The 20,890-nt window shown below is 37.8% G+C and overlaps 1 protein-coding gene across 1 annotated transcript in view; it reads right to left on the bottom strand.

The window, feature by feature from the left end:
• GLIS3 (GLIS family zinc finger 3) overlaps window positions 1-13,961 on the bottom strand; it is a 452,130-nt gene extending 438,169 nt beyond the window's left edge. Inside the window, exon 1 of the mRNA XM_054727311.1 lies at window positions 13,574-13,961. Within this exon, the coding sequence (XP_054583286.1) occupies window positions 13,574-13,961 (388 nt within the window). The remainder of the gene's footprint in view (window positions 1-13,573) is intronic.
• Between the last annotated feature and the right edge of the window lie 6,929 nt (window positions 13,962-20,890).

Here is a 20,890-nt window from a genome sequence, read left to right as displayed (position 1 = left end):
GGGGAAAGTTGCCTCTGGGCACTTTTGCTTATCTATCTATATAATGAAAGCCTAAGTGACCATTACGGCAGAATGACCAGAACGACCGGTCACTATGATGCGTACTGACCACTAGGGGGCAGACACTCAACGCAGAAGGTACCCTCTGGTACTCAGTGCACTCCCACAGGGGGAGTGCCACTCAGCCAAAAGACTGGCTCACAGCTGGCAAGTGCAGCTGCTCTAAGAGTGGGAAGCTCCATGGCAGCGCTAAGAAGCAGTGAGCTGAGAGTAAGGAGCAGTGAGCAGGTGGGCAGTAAGGAGTGAAGGACCCAGTATTGCAAGAGGGATGTCCCCCGAGGGGTCCTGAACTGCAAGAGGGTGCAGGCCAGGCTGAGGGACTGCCCCCCCCCCCCCCCCAGTGCAAGGATTTCATGCATCGGGCCACTAGTTAATTTAATAGAAGTTTTTACATATAAATTGTAATGTATTATAAATATAGTTATATATAGTATATATAGCATTCATGGTACATTACATAGCATCTATAGTATATATAATTTCACAGGCTTTATATACTTACTAGAGGCCTGGTGCATGAATTCATGCACCAGTGGGGTCCCTCAGCCTGGGCTGCAGGATGGGCCAAAACCAGTTTTCCCACATTCCCCAAGGGATCCCAGATTGTGAGAGGGCGCAGGCAAGGCCAAGGGACCCCACAGGTGCACAATAGGGGCCAGAGAGGGACACAGGAGGTTGGCCAGCCGGGGAGGGACTGCAGGAGGGCTCCAGGGCATGTCTGGCCCATCTTGCTCAGGCCCAATAGGCCAGAACCCAGCAGCAAGCTAACCTACTAGTTGGCGCATATGCCCCCTGGTGGTCAGTGCACATCAAGTGGTTGAGCGGCCTGAACATATCATTAGCATATTACGCTTTGATTGGTTGAACAGACGACCAGACCCTTAGCATATTAGGCTTTTATTATATAGGACATGTTACTAGTTACATACCATATACTATATTAAATATAATTACAAAAATTTATTTATTGTTGTTAATGAACCATTATGTATATAAGTTATTGCTTTTTAAAGTTTCTTTCTCTCTTCATATTTAATTATGAGCTCCCTAAAGGAGCTCAGAGATATGTGTGTGTGTGTATGTGTGTGTGTGTGTGTGTACTATATATATGTATGTATATCCATATCAGCTGGTTGTTTTACATAGAGAAGTTCTTAAAATACAATCAGAAAAGAAAAAAGAATTTGACTTATAAAACACATCTAATTTATCGTGTAAAATGTATATGGAGCCTAAGGTATATAAGAACAAAGGCTAGAATAAAAAATAAAAATATAAAGAGTACACATGTGCTATGTAGTTTAAGGGTTGAAGAAAGGGAACCATCTTCATCTTTCATTTTGCCACTTCCCTACCCCCCACAAATTCCACCAAGAACAACGCCTTTCTTTGTCTTAAGGTTCTGACCCAGTTATAACACAAACACCTCTGGAAATTGTAATACTTTAATCAGTTGATCAGCTCTTACTGAAAGCAGATTTAGATGTAGATTCAGTGGATTTGGAGGATGCTGCCCCCTAGGAGACATTTGGAGATTCTAGGGGTCTTCTGGGTTGTCAGCATTATTGGCATTCATGTGAAAGCGGGATGACACACAGTCCTACAAATAATTATTTCACATCCCACGTGATTTTTAAGTTTCACCAGAAATTCATGTAGGTAAAAATCTGTTTATAAGTGTAGAACACAAGTCCATTTTATTTTCATGATTCATATTTACACTAATGAAGTTACAGTACAAATCAAAAGAAGACTGATCATTGTTTTGGCAGAAATAGTATAAAATATTGTCCATCATTTCAAAAAATATCACTCAAAGCAAAACAACTAGATATCTGAGTGACCAATATAAACAACAAATAAAATTCTGAATCATCAGAATTTTAGCTAATTCAACATTTAGGTGCAAGCTTATCCAACTACTTCATTATGTCTTCCAACATAGTTGTGCTGGAACATTTTCATATTTAAATGCATATTAATTTTACTATAAATTATGTTCCTTTTTATTCCCTTATATTTCAGTTATGAGAGTATATTGATTTTTAAAAATTATGTGCACAGGTAGATAACACTGTCTATGAATCTTGTTTGAGAATAATAAAAAGGGCAATAAAGAACAGGGCCGTGAAACAGAGGTTTAGATAAAGGGCAGGAAAAGAGCAGAAAAGAATATCTGGTAGGAACAAACCATTGAGAGGAAAAAGAGGTGGGGGAAGTGATGCCTGGCAACAAGCCCATAGAAAATAGTTGATGAATGTTTAAGATGAATAGTCTTTGTTTAACTCTTTCAGGCAAAAAATGCCACACCAGTGTTTGTCATGGCTCACAGGAGTTAGCCTGGTGCAGTGATTGGCAAACTGTGGCTCGAGAGCCATATGCGGCTCTTTGGCCCCTTGAGTTTTTAGCAAAGGCCAGCTTAGGAGTGCCCTAATTAAGTTAATAACAATGTACCTACCTATATAGTTTAAGTTTAAAAAATTTGGACTCTCAAAAGAAATTTCAATCATTGTACTGTTGATATTTGGCTCTGTTGACTAATGAGTTTGCCGACCACTGGCCTTGTGCATGGAAGGAACAGGGGCAGTGGGATAAGATATACCTGCACCCAAACCCTGGTTCTGTCTCCTAGGAGTCATGTAAACTTGGGCAAATAATTTAATTTCACTTCTCTGAATGTTGATTACCACATGTGTAAAACGGGTGTCATTTTAAAAACCTTACAAGTTGGCTCTCCTGAATCTTTAAGCCTATCACTATGTCTGGCATATCACAGTTCCTCGATAGAGATTAATTTCTGCCCTCTTGCTCCTAAATATTGCCTGGACAATAACTGTATTAGTTATCTATTACTACATACCAAATTACCACCAATTTAGTGGCTTAAAACAACACATTGTGAGCTCCCTGCAGATATATATACATACACATATATTATATATATATATATTATATATGTATATATTATATATATTATGTATATATTATACATATGTATATATCCATATTAGCTGATTGTCTGACATAGAGAAGTTCTTAAAATACAATCAGAAAAGAAAAATAACTGAAGTGGATTCTTATCTCAGTTTCTGGGTCAGAAATCTGAGCATGGCTGAGGTGGATCCTCTGCTTCAGGGTCTCTCATAAGGCCACAATCAAAACTGTCAGCTATAGCTAAAGTCTCATCTGAAAGTTCAACTGGGGAAATATTTGCTTTGAAGCTCACATGGCAGTTGGCAGAATAGTTTCCGAAAGATTGTTGGCCAGAGGCCTCCCTCAGTTACTTGCCACATGGGCCTTTCCAACATGGCAAACAAACTGAGAAGTCTGATAGCAAGACAGGAAGTCAAATCTTTTGCAACTAATAATGGAAGTGACATTTCATCATCTTCATCATGGTCAGAAGCAAGTCATTTTATCCAGCCCATACTCAAAGGGTGGCTTCTACACAAGGGCATGAATTCCAGGAGAGGGGAATGGTGGAGGGGCATCTTAGAGTCTTCCTGTCACAATAATAAATGGATGACTGCACAGAATTTCCTTCTATATAAGTGGAAAAGTTACCTGAACCAAATACGTAGAGAAAATATGTTTTCAACACCCAATCCATGTAACCCAAATTTAAAAAATTTAACTCACTGATTAATTGTATATGATTTGTGTCTGATAGATTCCTATTAAAACCTTTCCTAAAAGCCAGTATTAAAATCTTTAGTGGACTATCTTTGATTATATGACCCAAGACAACAAGAAACACCTATGCTGAAAATTTTCAAATCTGACAGCCAAATTATTTCAAATTACTGTGTTGCTCAACAAGACTTCAAACAGAAATCATTGGTCTGCATACTTAAACCCTGGAAATCCTCCCCTTCACTAAACTCTAAACACAATATAAACCTAACATTTTAATGGATCATCCATTAAATGCTTTTTTTTTGCCCTTTTATTGAATCCCTTATCTAAGAACAAAAATCTTGATTATCTTTTTAAATGTGTTACCTTATAAAACATAGTGGCCATTACTGTATCCTTCTTTTTTCTGTCATATTCCCTACCTGACTTTCACCAAAACCACTATCTTAAGCAAGTAAGGAGGAACACATCCTATATAATAAAGAGCTAATATGCTAATTAGACCAAACAGCAGAACACCATCTGGACAACCTTCCGGATGAAGCCAGGGCTGTGAAGGCCAGCCTAGGCTGCGAGGGGTTGCGAGGGCCGAGCCCCTTGCAAGAATTTCATACATCGGGCCTCTAGTTTTACATAAATCAACATAGACACCTGCAACAATTTATTTGGCAGTGTTTTGTTGGTTTTTGCTTCAGCTCATTGTTCTTTACAAAATAAATATGTACCAGACTAGAGGCCCAGTGCATGAATTTGTGCATGGGTGAGGTCTGGCCAGCCCACCCCGATGGGGGCCTATCGGGCTGGGCTGGCGGGGGTGAGGGGCCGTGGGCAGTTGGCCGGCTGGCCCCACCCCCAATCAGAGTGTTGGGGGGCCAATTAGAGGTGGAGCTGACCAGGGAGGGGGGACTGATTGGGACCCGGATCAGGCTGGTTGGCTGCCACAGTGCATGTCATAGCCACCAGTCGTTCGGGTTGTTCCGCCATTCAGGTCGCTGGGCTTTTATATATATAGACTAGAGGCCCAGTGCACGAAATTCGTGCACGGGGGAGGGGGGTGTCCCTCAGCCTAGCCTACACCCTCTCCAATCTGGGACCCCTCGAGGGATGTCCTACTGCCCGTTTAGGCCCAATCCCACTGGGCAGTCGGACATCCCTCTCACAATCCAGGACTGCTGGCTCCCAACTGCTCGCTTGCCTGCCTTCCTGATTGCCCCTAACCGCTTCTGCCTGCCAACCTGATTACCCCCTAATCACTCCCCTGCCAGCCTGATTGATGTCTAACTGTTCCCCTGCCAGCCTGTTTGCCCCCAACTTCCCTCCTCTGCCGGCCTGGTCACCCCTAACTGCCCTCCCCTGAAGGCTTGATCGCCCCCAACTGCCCTCCCTTGCAGGCCTGGTCCCTTCCAACTGCCCTCCCCTGCTGGCCTGATTGCCCACAACTGCCCTCCCTTGCAGGCCGCGTGCCTCCCAACTGCCCTCCCCTGCTGGCCATCTTGTGGTGGCCATCTTGTGTCCACATGGGGGCAGCCATCTTTGACCACATGGGGGCAGCCATCTTGTGTGTTGGAGTGATGGTCAATCTGCATACTACTCTTTTATTAGATAGGCTATTACACCACCACACATAGTAGAAATTATGGTAGACATACCGGCTCTTTCAGGAAATCATCCTCAATTGCCAAGAACCTAGCCTTTTGAGGCAAACCCTGTGCCCAAAACAAAACAATAACCTATAGAAGTATTTAGGGCTCTGAAGTCAGAGAGACATGGGTTAAAATCCCCATGCATTCTTGGTCAAATTTCTTAATCTTTCTAAGCCTTTCTTTTCTCATGTTTTCAATGGGGATACTTCATAGGGCTAGGAGGGATTAAGATATGAAAAGCTAAGAACAGTAGAAAATAGAAAGTGCTAAATAATTGCTAGCTGCTTATTTTCAACCCCAGAAACTAATGCATTTTTACTTAATGATATAGGAATAATCACTCAAGGGTCCCAAGAAATAATTTTGCTATTAACTTCTATGGGGCTAATCCTTCCTGACAAGTACATTGAACTATTTTACCTTAAAGCAGTTGGGTAAGATTCTGAATCTAAATGCAATTAAACTTTCCACTAAATATAAGGGTGACCCTGCATTCCAATTCATCCAGGATAATCCCAGCATAATTATAATAGGGCTCCATTTCATTCTTGGAAAGTATCCTGACTTGGATAATAAATTGTAAGATTTCCCTATCTAAATAAAGTAAAATCTTTAGATGGAAGATAAACTTTTTAAATATGCTATTTCACCTCAATGTTTGTTTAGTTTGGTTTACATTTTTCCTCTCTAGCTTTTGAAGCAACTAAAAATAGAGAACATTTAGGGTTCTATATCCACCTATCGAATAGCTTTTCATACAGCCCATACTGGGGAATTATGACTAAGCTATAAGTCTTTATGTAAAAGAACGAACAAATCACATAAACAAATAGGGAGTGTGGCGGGTCCACCTCACTCAGCAGCAGTTGCAGTGGTTTATGGAGATTCATACTGCCCAACATGGATTTGTAATCAAGGAATAATACTTTACATGCTCTGGCAGTTTGTAGTATAAAATGAACTTTCACACTTACCATCTAATTTAACTTTCAAAAGCAAACACCATTTTCTGCTGCACCATCTCATGTGCACCAAGACTACCACACAAGTGGGTGATCACCTAGAAAGCCAATGTGTTGCCTCACAAGTCCTCTGATGCTCACCATCTCCCTACCCAAGCCCCCAGTCCCTGCTAAAGCTGCTGGCCTTAGACTATTCTTAAGTAGCAAGGTCCTACACCATAAGTCACATTTTCAACTTGTTTCTTATGTCAGAGCCAATTACAGACCTTCTATTTCTTTCATTATTCAAATAAGGCAGCCATGAAAATAGTTATTAAATACACGTCACCACCAATTTAGCCTTAAAATTTTATGGGTCAGAAGTAAAAAATCTATTCATATGCATGATATCCTCCTGCCTGGGTTTAAACAGAGACAGAGGCATGGAAAGAAACTTGTGCATATACTGATGTCACTCTGGTTGCCATCACACAAAGACCGCTTGGCTCCTGCCTGGGTAGACAATGTCCTCCTGGCTCAGAAGGGCCAGAAGTTGCATATTGTCAAGCACAATTTTCCAAAACAGGAGCAAGGACCCATTTCCTCAGCTCATGGATGAAAATGACAGCTGAATAGGTTTGAGTTTGTAAAGATATACTCTTTCACCCAACCGTTGTGGCTCAGTGGTTGAGCATAAGAACCAGGAGGTCATGGTTCAATTCTCAGTCAGGGTTGTGGGCTTGATCTCCAGTGGGGGGCGTGCAGGAGGCAGCCAATCAATGATTCTCTCTCTCTCATCATTGATGTTTTATCTCTCTCTCCTCCTCCCTTCCTCTCTGAAATCAATAAAAATATATTTTAAAAAATAAAGGTATACTCTTTCAGGAATGATAGCAACCATAAACTCTAATTGGGATAAAGGGCAAGACTTTTCAGCAAACTGAGCCTCAGCCTGTTCATCCCTAAAATGGAGCCAATTTACACTTGCCCTCCCCCTCCCAGGATGGTGCCTTTGATTAAATCATATGAGACCATCAATGGGCAAGTTTGTAAACTACAAAGCACCATATAGGTCTCAAAGCTATTGCTATTTTACAGTGTTAATATGCCATAGGCAACTAACAAATGTTACATTTCAGCTTCATGTCCTATAGCTTTTGAGGTGTGTATAGGGAGCAGGGTGTGTTAATGGAATATATTCTTTTAAACATGGAATGTTATGAGACTGACAAATTGCTTTTATAACTGGAACAAATCATGCCTGCCATTCAGTAATACTTGGAAATCCATCATCAATTTGATTTACACCCAGCATCAATAAATCACACAAAGTGTACCCTGTGTAGCCCAAAGAGTAAACAAAAGTAAACATTGTGTTTCACCTGCCTCGTTGGCTAGACAAAATGAAAAACTCTGGCTACCTCAACTGGAATAATGCCTTTGGTCTCTGACTGGTTTGGTTATTTTTGGAACCTTTTACGAAATATTAACTTTATTTGCTCTAATTCTGCAGGAAGCCACATTGGAAGTGCAAGGAAATATAAATGATTAAAAGCAGAAGTGGGGGAAAAAGTAACCAAGTATTTTGCCCCAACTTTCTTTACCTAATATATCAACTGCATCTCTTCAAAAAAGCGGAACACCTATTGCTATTCTTGTCCCACTTTTAACGTGACAACATTCAACATAGTTCATTCACGGGTGTTAGCAGATTTTTTTCATTGCCTGTTTTCTCAGGGAGAAGCATAAGGAAGAAATTATATAGAAAATTAACATTTTAAATCAGTGGCAGTATTTTAAAATTTATGTTATGGCAGTGGGGGGTGGGAGGGGTGGACAATACGAAGCTAGCTGACCCACTAAAGAATAAAACTAACCTTTTGAATTAGCAAACCACAAGCAGTAAAAAATAAAAATAAAACTTGATGTACCATTTAAAGTACATTAGTTTTTAGATCTCTCAGGTTCACACAATACATTACTTTTCTTAAACCAGGTCTTTACAAGACACACCAGCCTTAAGTGTCAACAGAATTTTTAAATCCCAATTAGTTTGGTGTCCTTTGTTGATATTCTGCTTTTTCTGACTAACAATAATGAATAACCCACAAAGTGCTAATGAATAACTAACTCCCTTTGTCTCCAAGGACAGCAGAGCCCAACAAGAAATGTCAGAGGCCCTGAAGTAAAAGAAAAAACCTTTACAATGAAAATCTTCCCAATTATGTAGGCCTACAGGTACTGCGAATATGGGATTGTCTTAAATATTTAAATAGCTATGTCAAATGTGCTTAAAGTAGAGATCCTAAAACTGATTTCCACATGCTTTGAGAAAATGCATATCTGCCAGTCTAATCACAATTCATAACTGCTGAGCAGAAAGTAGAGGGGAATGTCATTATTGGTACAATATAACTGGGATTCTGTACTCACCAATCCTAGCTGGGCCAGGAAGTTGCCAACTGTAGAACGTCCTCCATGCTCACTCAGTGGCTCACAGAAATACAAACACTCTCATCTCAGCACACTACAATTTTCTATGTAGTGAGAAATCATTTTTAAAACTAATTTCTACTACCTTAAAAATGTAAAGCTAAAAAGTAACTTTTTCTCTATTGTAGGGAAGAGCAAATAAATACACTGACATTGCTGAGAACCAGGGATCGTACTGAGGAAGTGTGAGATAGAACTCTGTAATGTTGTATTTTAACTAGAACTCATTATCTTGTTCTGACGTATTTCCTAACACTGTCCATGCATAGGGCCCAAAAGCAATGACACTCCTAAGTCAATATGAACAACTTTTCACCCAGTTTTCCAAATATTTCTCACTAAAAGGGACCTGGGCTGGGTTCTGGGTCGGGGACAGGGAAATGCAAGTGGGCCTAGAATATTTGTTAATGTGTGAAAGCAAGGAAGTGTTTCCTGGGAACATATCAAAAAGAACATAGGAACTGACTTGAAGGGGCTCCCATGGCTAAATCTGGGACAATATGAGCATCAGAAAGGACAGTGACGATAAGTTATAGTGCAATAAAGTTTTCATTAAGTCCACAGTGACTCTCAATAAGAAAAGGGAAAGAAGTTCCTCTTTACAATATTAAGAGTACCAGCTAATACACATAGAAGAAATGCCAGAATCAGAAAACAAGGCAATAACTTATTCAAACAAGGATTATCAATGGATGCTCGGAAAGCATACTGGAGAACAAGATAGTCATGTGAGATTAATTTTGAAAAGTAACATGTCCTTCACAGTGCAGAGATCTGGCGATACCACCTTTGCCAGGTGATTAAAAGCAACATCACAAATACTAGGACAAATGATCACTCATTGCTCCCTGGTATAATGCAATGGGTGGTATACAAAACGCCCATGTAGTACTCCTGCCAAAACTGTTTAACCTGAGCCCAATCATGAAGAAATATTCGAACAAAGCAGATTGTATAACAAAACAACTAACCTGAACTCTAAAAATATCAATGAATTTGTCAGGAAATATGAAGAAAAGGCAGGGTTAGAGGGCCACTCTAGATTAAAGGAGACTGAAGAGACATCACCAAATGTAATGCATGATCTTTGCTTAGATCCTGGATCAAAAGAAAAAAATGGCTACAAAAACATGTGATTATAAATGAGGGAATAAAATAATAACTTATATTATAAATAATGATAAGTAAAATAAAATATAAAATAATATAAGATGAATTTGATTATGAACTGCATTTTAATATGCAACTATACAGGGTGTCTCAAAAAATATATACACACTTTAACAGCTGATAGCTCAATTTTGAAAATGAAATGCATTTTAACAAACACTGCCTTTATAATTATTCGAAGTGTGTGTATCCATTTTTGGGATACCCTATATATAAATAATACTATTGTAGCAAAGTTAAATTCTTTGGTTATTATTAATGTATTTTTATTATGTAGCATGCAAGTTACCGATTAGAAATTTGGGGAAGAAGTGTCACAATGTCTGCAACCTATTTACAATTGGTTCAACTTACTTGCAAGAAAGAGAGATATTAAAAGTGGCAAATGCAACATAATTTGATGAATAAGAATAGATCCAGAGACAAATGGTAGGAGAGGGTAAGGGGTTAGAGAGCAACCAAAGGACTTGTATGCATGCATATTAGCATAACCAATAAACACAGACACTGGGGTGGTGGGGGCTTGCCCGAGATGGGAATGGCTGGTGCGGGGGTCAACTGGGGAAAAAGGAGACATGTAAAACTTTAGACAATAAAAAAATAAATAAAGTGGCAAATGCTACAAAGTAAAATACAGTATAACAATACAAAATAATGTAAGATAAAATCTAACTTTTTAAAACAGGCAGATTCAAGAACAAAGAATGAGTTTTATTTTATTTAAGATAAGTTATGTATGATTGGCTAGAGGGAACAGTTGGGTGGGACTCCTGGGAAATTCGATTAAAGGGAATATCTGGGGGGAATTGTCGCTTTTGTCTATTTTCCACTTTGTCCTTCTTCCTTCCTCCTTCACCATTCTCAGAAGACAGACTTCAGCCCGGACAGTGTGGCTCACTGGATGAGTGTCACCTATGAACCAGGAGGTCATGATTCAATTCCGGGTCAGGGCACATGCCCAGGCTGCAGGCTCAATCCTCAGTGTGAGGCATGCAGGAGGCAGCCAATCAATGATTCTCTCTCATCATTGATGTTTCTCTCTCTCTCTCCCTCTCCTTGCCTCTCTGAAATTAGTAAAAAATAAAAAAAAAAAAAATATATATATATATATATATATATATATATATATATATATATATTTTATTTTTTTTTTTAAAAAGAAGACAGACTTCATAGCAGGAGCTAGAGTGAGGCAGCTATTGCACAACCAAGAGAGGAAGACTAAGAGAAGCTCCACGATCTTGGACATGACATCCCTGACCTTCCAACCACTAGCAGCATCACCTGCTCTGGCCTACTCTCTATGTGAAAAAAATAAACTCCTGTGACAGAGGTTCCCAAATGTTCTCAGTTCATGGCATTCTTAATGTCTGTGATTTTCTTCATGGTGCCCCTAGGGCCTAGGCCAAAAGGAACACCTAACACCTATTTATTAAGTAGTTAGTCAACAACTTAGTAGTATTTATGTGCTAACAACTTGTTAGCTGTTTGGAAAAAATACTACACATAAATTAAAAATAAAAGTATTTTTATTTCATTGTTCACCACAATTATAATGAGATGATCAATAATTATTTGTTGAGTAAATGATTAGATGAAACAGTCCCAGATCACCATTTTCATCCCGTCATTGGTTTAGTTTAGGAACTGTCAACCAAGATCTGAAAAGAGACACATTCAGCCACTCCTGGCAGCATCCAGACCACTGGTCCTATCCAACCTGCAAGGCCAGGGGGATAATAATATGGTTTTCCCTGACACTTTATCCATGCCCATTCATGCCCCAATCATGAAGATCCAGAACAAGCACTATAAGCTTGGAAGCTGAGCAAGGAACCAGAAAATTGAAAAGAGAAGAATCTGAAAATTTGAAGCATTTTTTAAAAACTGTTATTATAATTATAACCACTCTGGTCACCATCAATGTAATATTCCCAAATGCCTTACTGACTGGCAATGATCAAGTTACTTATTCTTTCTAGACTTTAGTTCCCTGATCAGTTGAGTATAAAACTCAAGGCTGTTATAAGGAATCTTAAATGTATTGGCAAGCACTAACACAGTTCCTGACATAGATGAGTTATAATATAATAAATGCAAGTTCTTAATATTGTCACCATTATTACTGCCAGTCAGAATTTCAAACATAAGTATATATAAAAGCAAGCTACAGTTCACTAGTCAAGAATGAGCTGAAAGACTTTACTGGGCCTCAGTCCCTAAAAATCCAAACACATGAGCTTGACATTGAAGAACTTCACTTGCCTCACCATGAACATAGCAACCTGACAATGACAGAGCTATTTTGGATGCAGCCTCCAGGGAAAGTTTATCCTATACTTACACTTAAATCAGTATCTCTAAGAAATAAAACAACCAAACCTAAACCTAAATAGATAAAAAAGAAAAGAAAAAAGCTACACATATATTTAGTGCTGTTTTTTTTAATCTATCCATTTATACCATACACAGAAATACATAGATACTAAAACAAGCAACCTTTTGGTTACTTGCCTGATATAAATAATTATTCACCATTACTGGGTGAATTATGAGTTAACTTGGTGAATGGCTATTCACACACTGCTAGTAATTTTATTTGGAAGTATAAACATTTAAAACTAAATGCTAAAAATACCTAAAGGAATATATAATTGTGCTATTTTATATAACTAACCTATATTTTACATGGGGTACATACTCTTTCTATACTAGCCCAAACACACATATCACGTGCAATATAATCTTGTTAAGTAAATATCAGTTTATGGAGACAGCATGTCATTCAAATAATTTGCCAGTCTACTAGTACAACAATTATTCTTTAATTTAAAACATATGATAATTAGGGAGCATTTGAGATCTTGCTTCCTGGAAATTGTCATCAGTTTTGGCTCAAATAAACTCATAAAAATTCAAAAAAAATTAAATAGATAATATAAAATATATGGTAATTCAAACATTATTGAATTAAATAATTCTCTCTGAATTTCAAATTAACCAGGCTTTCTAGTTCTCCACAAGCACAAGAAATACATCTTTTCATTATTTCCTCCTACCTTCCTTCTCTCTTGTTAATAGTTGTATTAGAAAAATTACAGGTTTTTCTCTTGAATAATTTTTTATCATTTCTCTGTATTAACTCCTCATTTTATAAAATGTCTCCTTTTTTTTTATCTTTTTCCTTCCAAGCACCACCTTTCTGCTAGCACCCAACTAGCATAATGATAGTTCCAGCCACCCTTGCCTCTCCTCCATGGCCTGCAGAATCTAGCCCTTGGGGAGCCAGGGTAGAGCTTTGTATATCCAAAGAGTAGGATCTTGCTAAACTTTGCCCTTTCCCTTTCTCCACTGTCACCATCCCACCTCCCTGTTTCTGATCTTTCTATCTTGCCTTCCACTCTGTTTCACAGTTCCATGAGATTCCACATTTACTCCTGTGGCCTCCTAGTCCTCACACACATGTACATATCCTCCCTCTTCCCGAGCGAGTTACACATCATTATAAGACCATCAACTTTGGCCCTGACATTGAATCGTGTATTTTTCCAAAGGATCTTCTGGGAGAAGGGACTAGGGGGAGAAAAAAGTACTTTCTACTTTCAAAAGATCCCAGAAAGACAATCCTACCTTTCCCAGGATTTGGAGGAAAAGGACTTCCAAACTCCTTCTGCTTTGGCATTAAAGTGTGTGGCCCTGACATGCCTCCGGCCTGGGTGACCTGGAATCGTGACTTCCCATTGGTGAGCACTTGTCTCCTGGGGCTCAAGGCGGGCAGATGGATGGGGCTCTCAGCCATGTTGCTCTGAGGAACCATCCCTCCTCCCAAGGGCATCTTGAGATGGAGACTGTTAGCAAGGCTTCCAATACCAGAGCTTGGTGCGCTGCCACAGGACGAGGGGCCAGGAGTCCCCGAGTGGGCTCGGATGGGAGGAATGTGTTGGCCACTGACCATCCCAGGCCCCTGTGGGGTTCCTGATATCCGGTGGAGATTCATGCTGCATGACCTTCCATTCATTTTGGAAAAACCTGTGGCCAAGATGGTCAAATATCCAATGGCACTAATGACTCCTTTCAGGCAAAGTCCAATAAGTTATCCATGGTGTGGGTTTTTAGCCTGTTTAAAAAAATAAATGCAGGCATTTTTAAAAGTAAAATGGAAAATAAGTTACAGTGAGTTTTCAACCTGTGTAGCTTTCACCTCAGGAAGAAAAGAAGCACTCTTAGCAAAAGGGCCTTTTATGTAGAGCAGGGTCATCAAATACATGGTTCACTGGCGGGCACTTTCCCCTCCTGCATTCATGGTAGGCATGGATTATGGATCACTGCATTGTTTTGTTTGCCACTGAGCCCTTCTCAATATAGTGCTCTTGGCAACTACAACCAACCTACTGATGCCAGCTTGCAAAATGAAACTTATTTTGCTCCCTAGAGGATCTGTCTGTACTAGTCCACTTCTGCAACAGTGAGTCTTGGAAAACCCAAAGGCATCACCTTCATGAGCTGTAAGAGCAATGCTTCAGAGATTCCAGTAAACAAACTAACAGCAGATCTGGCCTCTAAATGAGATTATGAGGACATTAAACCATCTCTGATTTTCACTCATAGAGCAAGTATTTCATAGTCTCTAGATTCACAAAAGATAAAAATATGGGCCTAAGACTCTCACAAAGGCCTCATACATCCACATACCCAATATTCAGAGCAGCATTAGAATCTTGGTTCCATACTGATCCTGAGTTATAGAAATGGAAATAGGACAATACTCTCACCTTCCATTAAGATCCTAGAAAAGGAAAAGGCTGTGAAATATGCTTTATGGAAAGTATAAGGAAAGAACAGCCCTTTAAAAGGTACGTTTATCATGCACCAAACACGGTAAATCAACCATAGTTCCACAAAACTTCCATCTGCAATCCCACTACCCCCTTTCTCAAGTACCAGAGGAGAACCAAAAGTACTGACATGACCACAGAATATCATCATCCATCTGTATGCAATAATGTCAGTATTCCCTAATTATATTGTTAGGAAAAACCCTTCTTCCTTGATCAATACCTCCCCAAAATGTATGTACAATCAATGAGGTGACTAAGTACCACCACTCCTAATGAATGCAGTCTGTTTTCTTTTACATAGACATGGCAGTCATGGAAAGAAGCCACAGTTGAACAAAAAAAGAAAATATGGACAGAGTATAAGCAGTATTGGCCAAATATTCCCATCTGAATGATTTCAACTTTTTCTGAAGGAGCCACTCAATGTTGTAGACAAATATTTCCAACTCAATTCCCAAATGAATGGCTCCATCAATCATCAAAGACAGAATATCAAGAAGGACAAACTTTTCATGAAACTTTTTTTTTCTTTTGTCATTTTAGAAAATCAAAAGTATTTAATTTTCAAGTTAAGCACTCACTGTGCCTTCTGCAAAGTTGACTATGTGTGACCATATGTTAAATAACTTCAAAAATTACTAACAATATAAAATTGGGAAGTTTCCCTTCATCTCTACCAACTCTCTATTTTATTAAGAATTCTAGCCTTGGCCCATGTCTCTCAGTGGTTAGAATGTCAGCCCATGTACCACAGGGTCACAGGTTCAATTCCTGGTCAAGGACATGTACCTGGATTGCAGGTTCAATCCCCAGCTCTGGTCTGGTCAGGTGCAGGAGGCAATCAATTGATGTGTCTCTCTCACATCGATGTTTCTCTCCCCCCACCCCACCCACACTCTCTCTAAAAAGCAATGGAAAAAGTATCCTCGGATGAGGATTAAAGAACAAAGAATTCTATCAGTCTGTCACATTTAATGCTTCCATGCCATGTAGTCCTCAGAGATACTTCTAGGTATTTTTCCTGCCCTTCCCTTCACTACCGTTTTGAGAATGGACAAATACAGTATATCCAGGCTTATCCAAACCTGTATTATTTAAATTCGTTATGAATAATAAGAAATGAACCCTGGAATCAGACCAGTTGTAAGATTTTTTTTTTTACATTGGAAAAATTCCAATGCCTTTTTTACTATATACATTTATGAGAATTCAAGTGTATTACCAGCTGGTCTATTGATTTATTGGTAAATTGTGGGCAAGAATCATTTAATATCTCTATGCTTTGCCAGATTATAGTAGCCATCTATTCTCCACTCATTGATAAAAACCTGTTTTCTGAGCACTCTGAATCCTGCATAAGAAAGCACTTATTCAGTACCAACACACACAAAAAAAAAGGCAAGATAAATACGTTGCATTGGCAGTTTGTTAAAAATGATGAATTATCCAACATGACTGGAAATATGAGTCACTAAGACTGTGGTCCAAGTGACAAATGTCTGCAGATTTGCAGACTATGCCCATTTCCAAGTTTTTAAAAATAAGAGTAATTTTTGGCAAAGTTCACACACAAGCAGAAATTATCATCAAAAAAATATGGATAAAACACATAAGTAGGTACTTGGCATTAGACTTGATCATTAGTAAGGTTAAGTTTGTGAAAAGTAAGAATAATTAAAACACCGAAAACTTAATTATCAGACACTCATTCCTGCCTGTCAGATTGGATATTTATTTTTTATTTTATAAACTATACTCCTGTTTTAAATAGTTTTAGGTTGAAAGTGAAAACAACAAAACTACTTAAATTTTGTAACTAATAAAGCAACAGCCTAAAAGTAATGTGATTAATACCATAAAGGAAAACCAAGAGGTTGAGCTGAAAAAAAAGAGTCTCAAGATAAAAATGAAATTGTATGTGAAAATATGCCTAATGTTTTCACATTAATCAGACCAACTGATTTGTCAAACATTAAATTTAAAAATCAATTTTGTCTATTCATATTCTAATATTTCATATACTTTTTAGCTAGGCCATATGATCATGTACAACTCTAAGTTCACCTGGTAACAAAAACAAAACAAACAAACAAAAAGAATTAACTGCTAACTTTTAAGAAAGACACATCCTCATTCAGTCAGAGTGAAAAGAGCATTCAACCAGAGGTCAGGTCACCTGAGTTCTACTACTAGCAAATCATTTGTAACTTCCCTGGACTTACAGTTTTCATCCATAAAATGAGGAAGTTGATGATAATCATTATAGTCTCTAGAAATTCTGTTCTCCCAGATAATTAAGATAAGGAAGATTATTTAAAAAAATACCCATTTAATAAATATGTAGAAATAAATATGTAGATTTTATACCCATGGCACTTAAATTGAGAGACATGGAAGCAAAAATAGTACCTACCCACTCCATCAAAGTAAGAGTTGATAGGAGGCTCTCATGCCATCAATGTGCTGAAAGACAACACTTACCATAAAAAGATGGATATTAGGATTAAATTTTCCTACACCTTGCCAACTAATAAGTATCAAAACCTAACTGGTAGGAAGATTCCATTGGAAGAGTGCCGTACTATTAACTTATCAAGTTCTCCAGCATTACTTTCCCTCTGTCCTCCATCCAACTACACTACCCCAGGGTATCAACAGAAAAAGGGAAGAAAAAGAAAAAAGCAAGGAACATCCAGAAGTACAAATTTAATGTACTGAAAATTGGACATATTGATACATTTAGATGTTTAATACTCCATTGGTTCAAACAATAAAAATATTCATTCAGCTACAGGAGTCAACATGAGTTAATAGATCTTCACTTTTGACCACTGTCAAACTTAAAAACACTACTGTAGGTCAAGTCAGAGAAAAAAAGCACTTTGCTTCTACAGAAAATAAGGCACAAAACCATTTAATAATTTCTCTAGTTTTCTGGGAAACCTGTGACTTGAATCAAATCACAAAAGTCATTTCTCTATCTTCTAAAACCAAGGCTTCGGCACTTTCTCGTGGATTAAAAGATTAAACAAACAAAAAGCAATGTTAACTCATCCATTCAAGAAAATTCCCAAAACATAAGCTCTATAATGCCTATTTACAGCCAAAAGCCCTTTCTTAGTAAATATCATTAATAAACTCATCTAGAGTCATAATTCATCTGATGAGCCAGTTAATTATTAATTTTCATACATCATTTCATTTCCTTAGGCTACATTTAGCCTTTGTTACATTTTCCATTCCTTATGCTACAAGCATTTCTTACCCTGCATAGAAAACCTGATATTGAGGCACAAAATACTGTTAAGCACACAAATTGCTCCTGCGCTGGTTTCTTATACATATGGCTAAGCCATCTAAAGTAGAGTTTTTATTGATTCTTTTTATTTTTTTCCTTTGGGTTAATGATTGTATAATTTCATTAACACTGCCTTTTCAACATCGCTGCCTTGATCATTAATAGGCCCATGCTATTCCCATGGGCTTCTCTAGTTACAGCTTTTGTAGCCAGAAGAATATAGAAATGAAAAGCCTATTGATAGATAATATAAGTTATTCTCATGCACGGCTGCCGTGTGAAGCACATTTTGCAATTCAATCAAGGACAGATAGAGCTGAATGTTCTTAGATCCCAGGAGTTCATTTTAATAAGCAGAATGTACCTTGTCCTAACACAGGTGACTGACTCCTCAGAAAAGATTGTATAAACAAAAGCCAATCGTGTTAGTCATTTTATTGGCAACAATATAAACACAACTATATTAGATGTCACCAATAAATCAAAATTATTCTTGTCTGCAATTTTAACAAGAGGAAAGTGCAAACATGAGCCTGTGAAGCTGGAGGATATTATAGAGGAAATGCATTGGATAGGTACAATATCTTTTCTCTATATTGAAAGAGAGGGTACTATATTATGATTAACCCAAACAAAGTATAGTTGATCATTTCTGTGGTTTCATAACTTTCTTCAGTGAAACTGACAGATTCACAGACTTTAGAACCGAAGTTACACAGAAACAGGGCTGGGATAATTCCACATTATTGAGCAAAAATTTAGGGAGGTTACACCTGATAACTAGTACATATAGACTATATAGGCATTTGGACATTCCCATGGTCTAATGTTGGTAATTCTAAGGTTATTAACATATTTATTTTGAATACTAAGATGTACAGATGTTACACAAACAACATAATCACTAATATGATGAAATAAAAAAGAGAAAGTACATTTTCTAAAGCAGGATTAGCTCTGTTATACCAATTTAAAAATATAAAGAGAAATTATAGTGTTCCCTTCAGAGATTCAAGACCATTCTTCCAAAGACCACTTAAAAAGATAATATAATGAACATTATGGATCCCATCTAATACAATCCCTGACTTTGTTTTATCTGTGGGTTCCAAACCCTTAGCTATCTAATTAGGGATACATACATCTTAACTTTTAAAACAATTTTATATTTCATAAGTTTTCTCAAAAATGAAAACAATATTTCCTATATTTATAGAGTAAAATATCTGGCAATGCCCTTTTAAATTTAAATCAGTGGCCATGATATTCAAAATACAGGTAGTAAATATGGACAGGACATAGAAGTAAGGAAGGACAGACAGGAAAAGAGGGACAGAAAGAATGGGAGAGGGGGGAGAGGAAGAGAAAAGGAAGAGAGGGGGGAAAAAGGAATGACCAAATGCAATGCAGGAATTTATTCTCTAACTTAAAAATCAGAAGCAGCACTGAGAACCTTATACACAATGCTATTGCAATTTTGGAATTCTAGAAGAAATTCAGAACCTTCAGGATAATACTGCTTTAGGGCAATATTAAAAGTTCAGTGAACTCTCTTACAATCCACTTTCCACAGTTCAATGCATCTATATAACTCTTATATCCCCCAAGCTTACTCAATGTTACTACTTTTAGTAGTAATTACCTACAAATATTTCATTTACTTTGCCTCAGTCATTAACTCATCAATGAGTACAGAAAGTTCTAGAAAACTGTGACTCTACCGAAAATAGCAAGGGAGAGGGGGATTTCCTTGGTCAGCTGTAGGAAGTCACACATGAAGAAAATGACTTGGAACCAAAAATATATTTAAGATGAACACATGTAGCACAGCTGGTTGGAGTGAAGTCCCAATACACCACGGTTGTGGGTTTGATCCCCGGTCAGATCACTTATAAGAATCAACTAATGAATGCACTGGCCAAGGTTGAATAGGGACCATAAGTTCCTAGATCTATGTTTAACAAAATATTCTCTCTAAAGTAGTGTTTTCAAAACATTGGTGGACCCTGAAATGAATTATTCAATGGTGAAAGAATTTTTATAACTGACCGGAATAAAATATTAGCTATCAATGTGCATTAAATGTATTAATGATTAAGTATTGTTTTGTTTCTATTATTTATGGGTATACATGGCAGTATATCTATATGCATACTGTGCGTTACAGTCAAAAAAGCATTAAAGCCAGTTATACATGTATTTGGACTATGTGCCTGCCCAGGTACCTGTCAAGAATAGCTGCTGATATAGAGAGAGTTGAACTGCCAAGCTAAAACAACTACCAAAATATAGCTGTAATTAAGAAAAGATCTAAATGTTCAACATTTTTAGCTTTCTGGAAAATAAGGATTAAATAATACAAGGCTGCACTCCTACCACTGTTATCTTTCACTTTGTCTTTTACATATTATACATCAATTGACCAATTGTGCTCTATAAATATCACTTACTCAACCAAGTAACAGAATCAGGATCAAAAAGACTAAAAATTTTAGATCTTCCCCTTCGCAGAGGACAGATGACTCCTCCCTAGAATAAAACTTCATTCTTACAATGCTAAAGGGGGAGAAGTTTAAATTAACACATAACTGACTTTGAGAACTGAGTTTTCTAAAATGTGTTCTTAATATGACTTAACCATCAGATACTCTGAAGAGGAATTTGAAATGGAAAAATGAACACATTCCCTATGATGTCACTGCTGAATTAATTACCTGAATTGCAAAGAGTGACTACCATATGGCCATGGTTTGAGACACAAAGCTTCTTCAGAAATATAAAAGAAAAGTAACTGGCTGAGGATTTTTCTTA

The sequence above is a fragment of the Eptesicus fuscus genome, chromosome 15, assembly GCF_027574615.1.
Source record: "Eptesicus fuscus isolate TK198812 chromosome 15, DD_ASM_mEF_20220401, whole genome shotgun sequence".
In the NCBI taxonomy this organism is placed as follows: Eukaryota; Metazoa; Chordata; class Mammalia; order Chiroptera; family Vespertilionidae; genus Eptesicus; species Eptesicus fuscus.
This window is presented reverse-complemented; position numbering and strand designations above follow the sequence as displayed.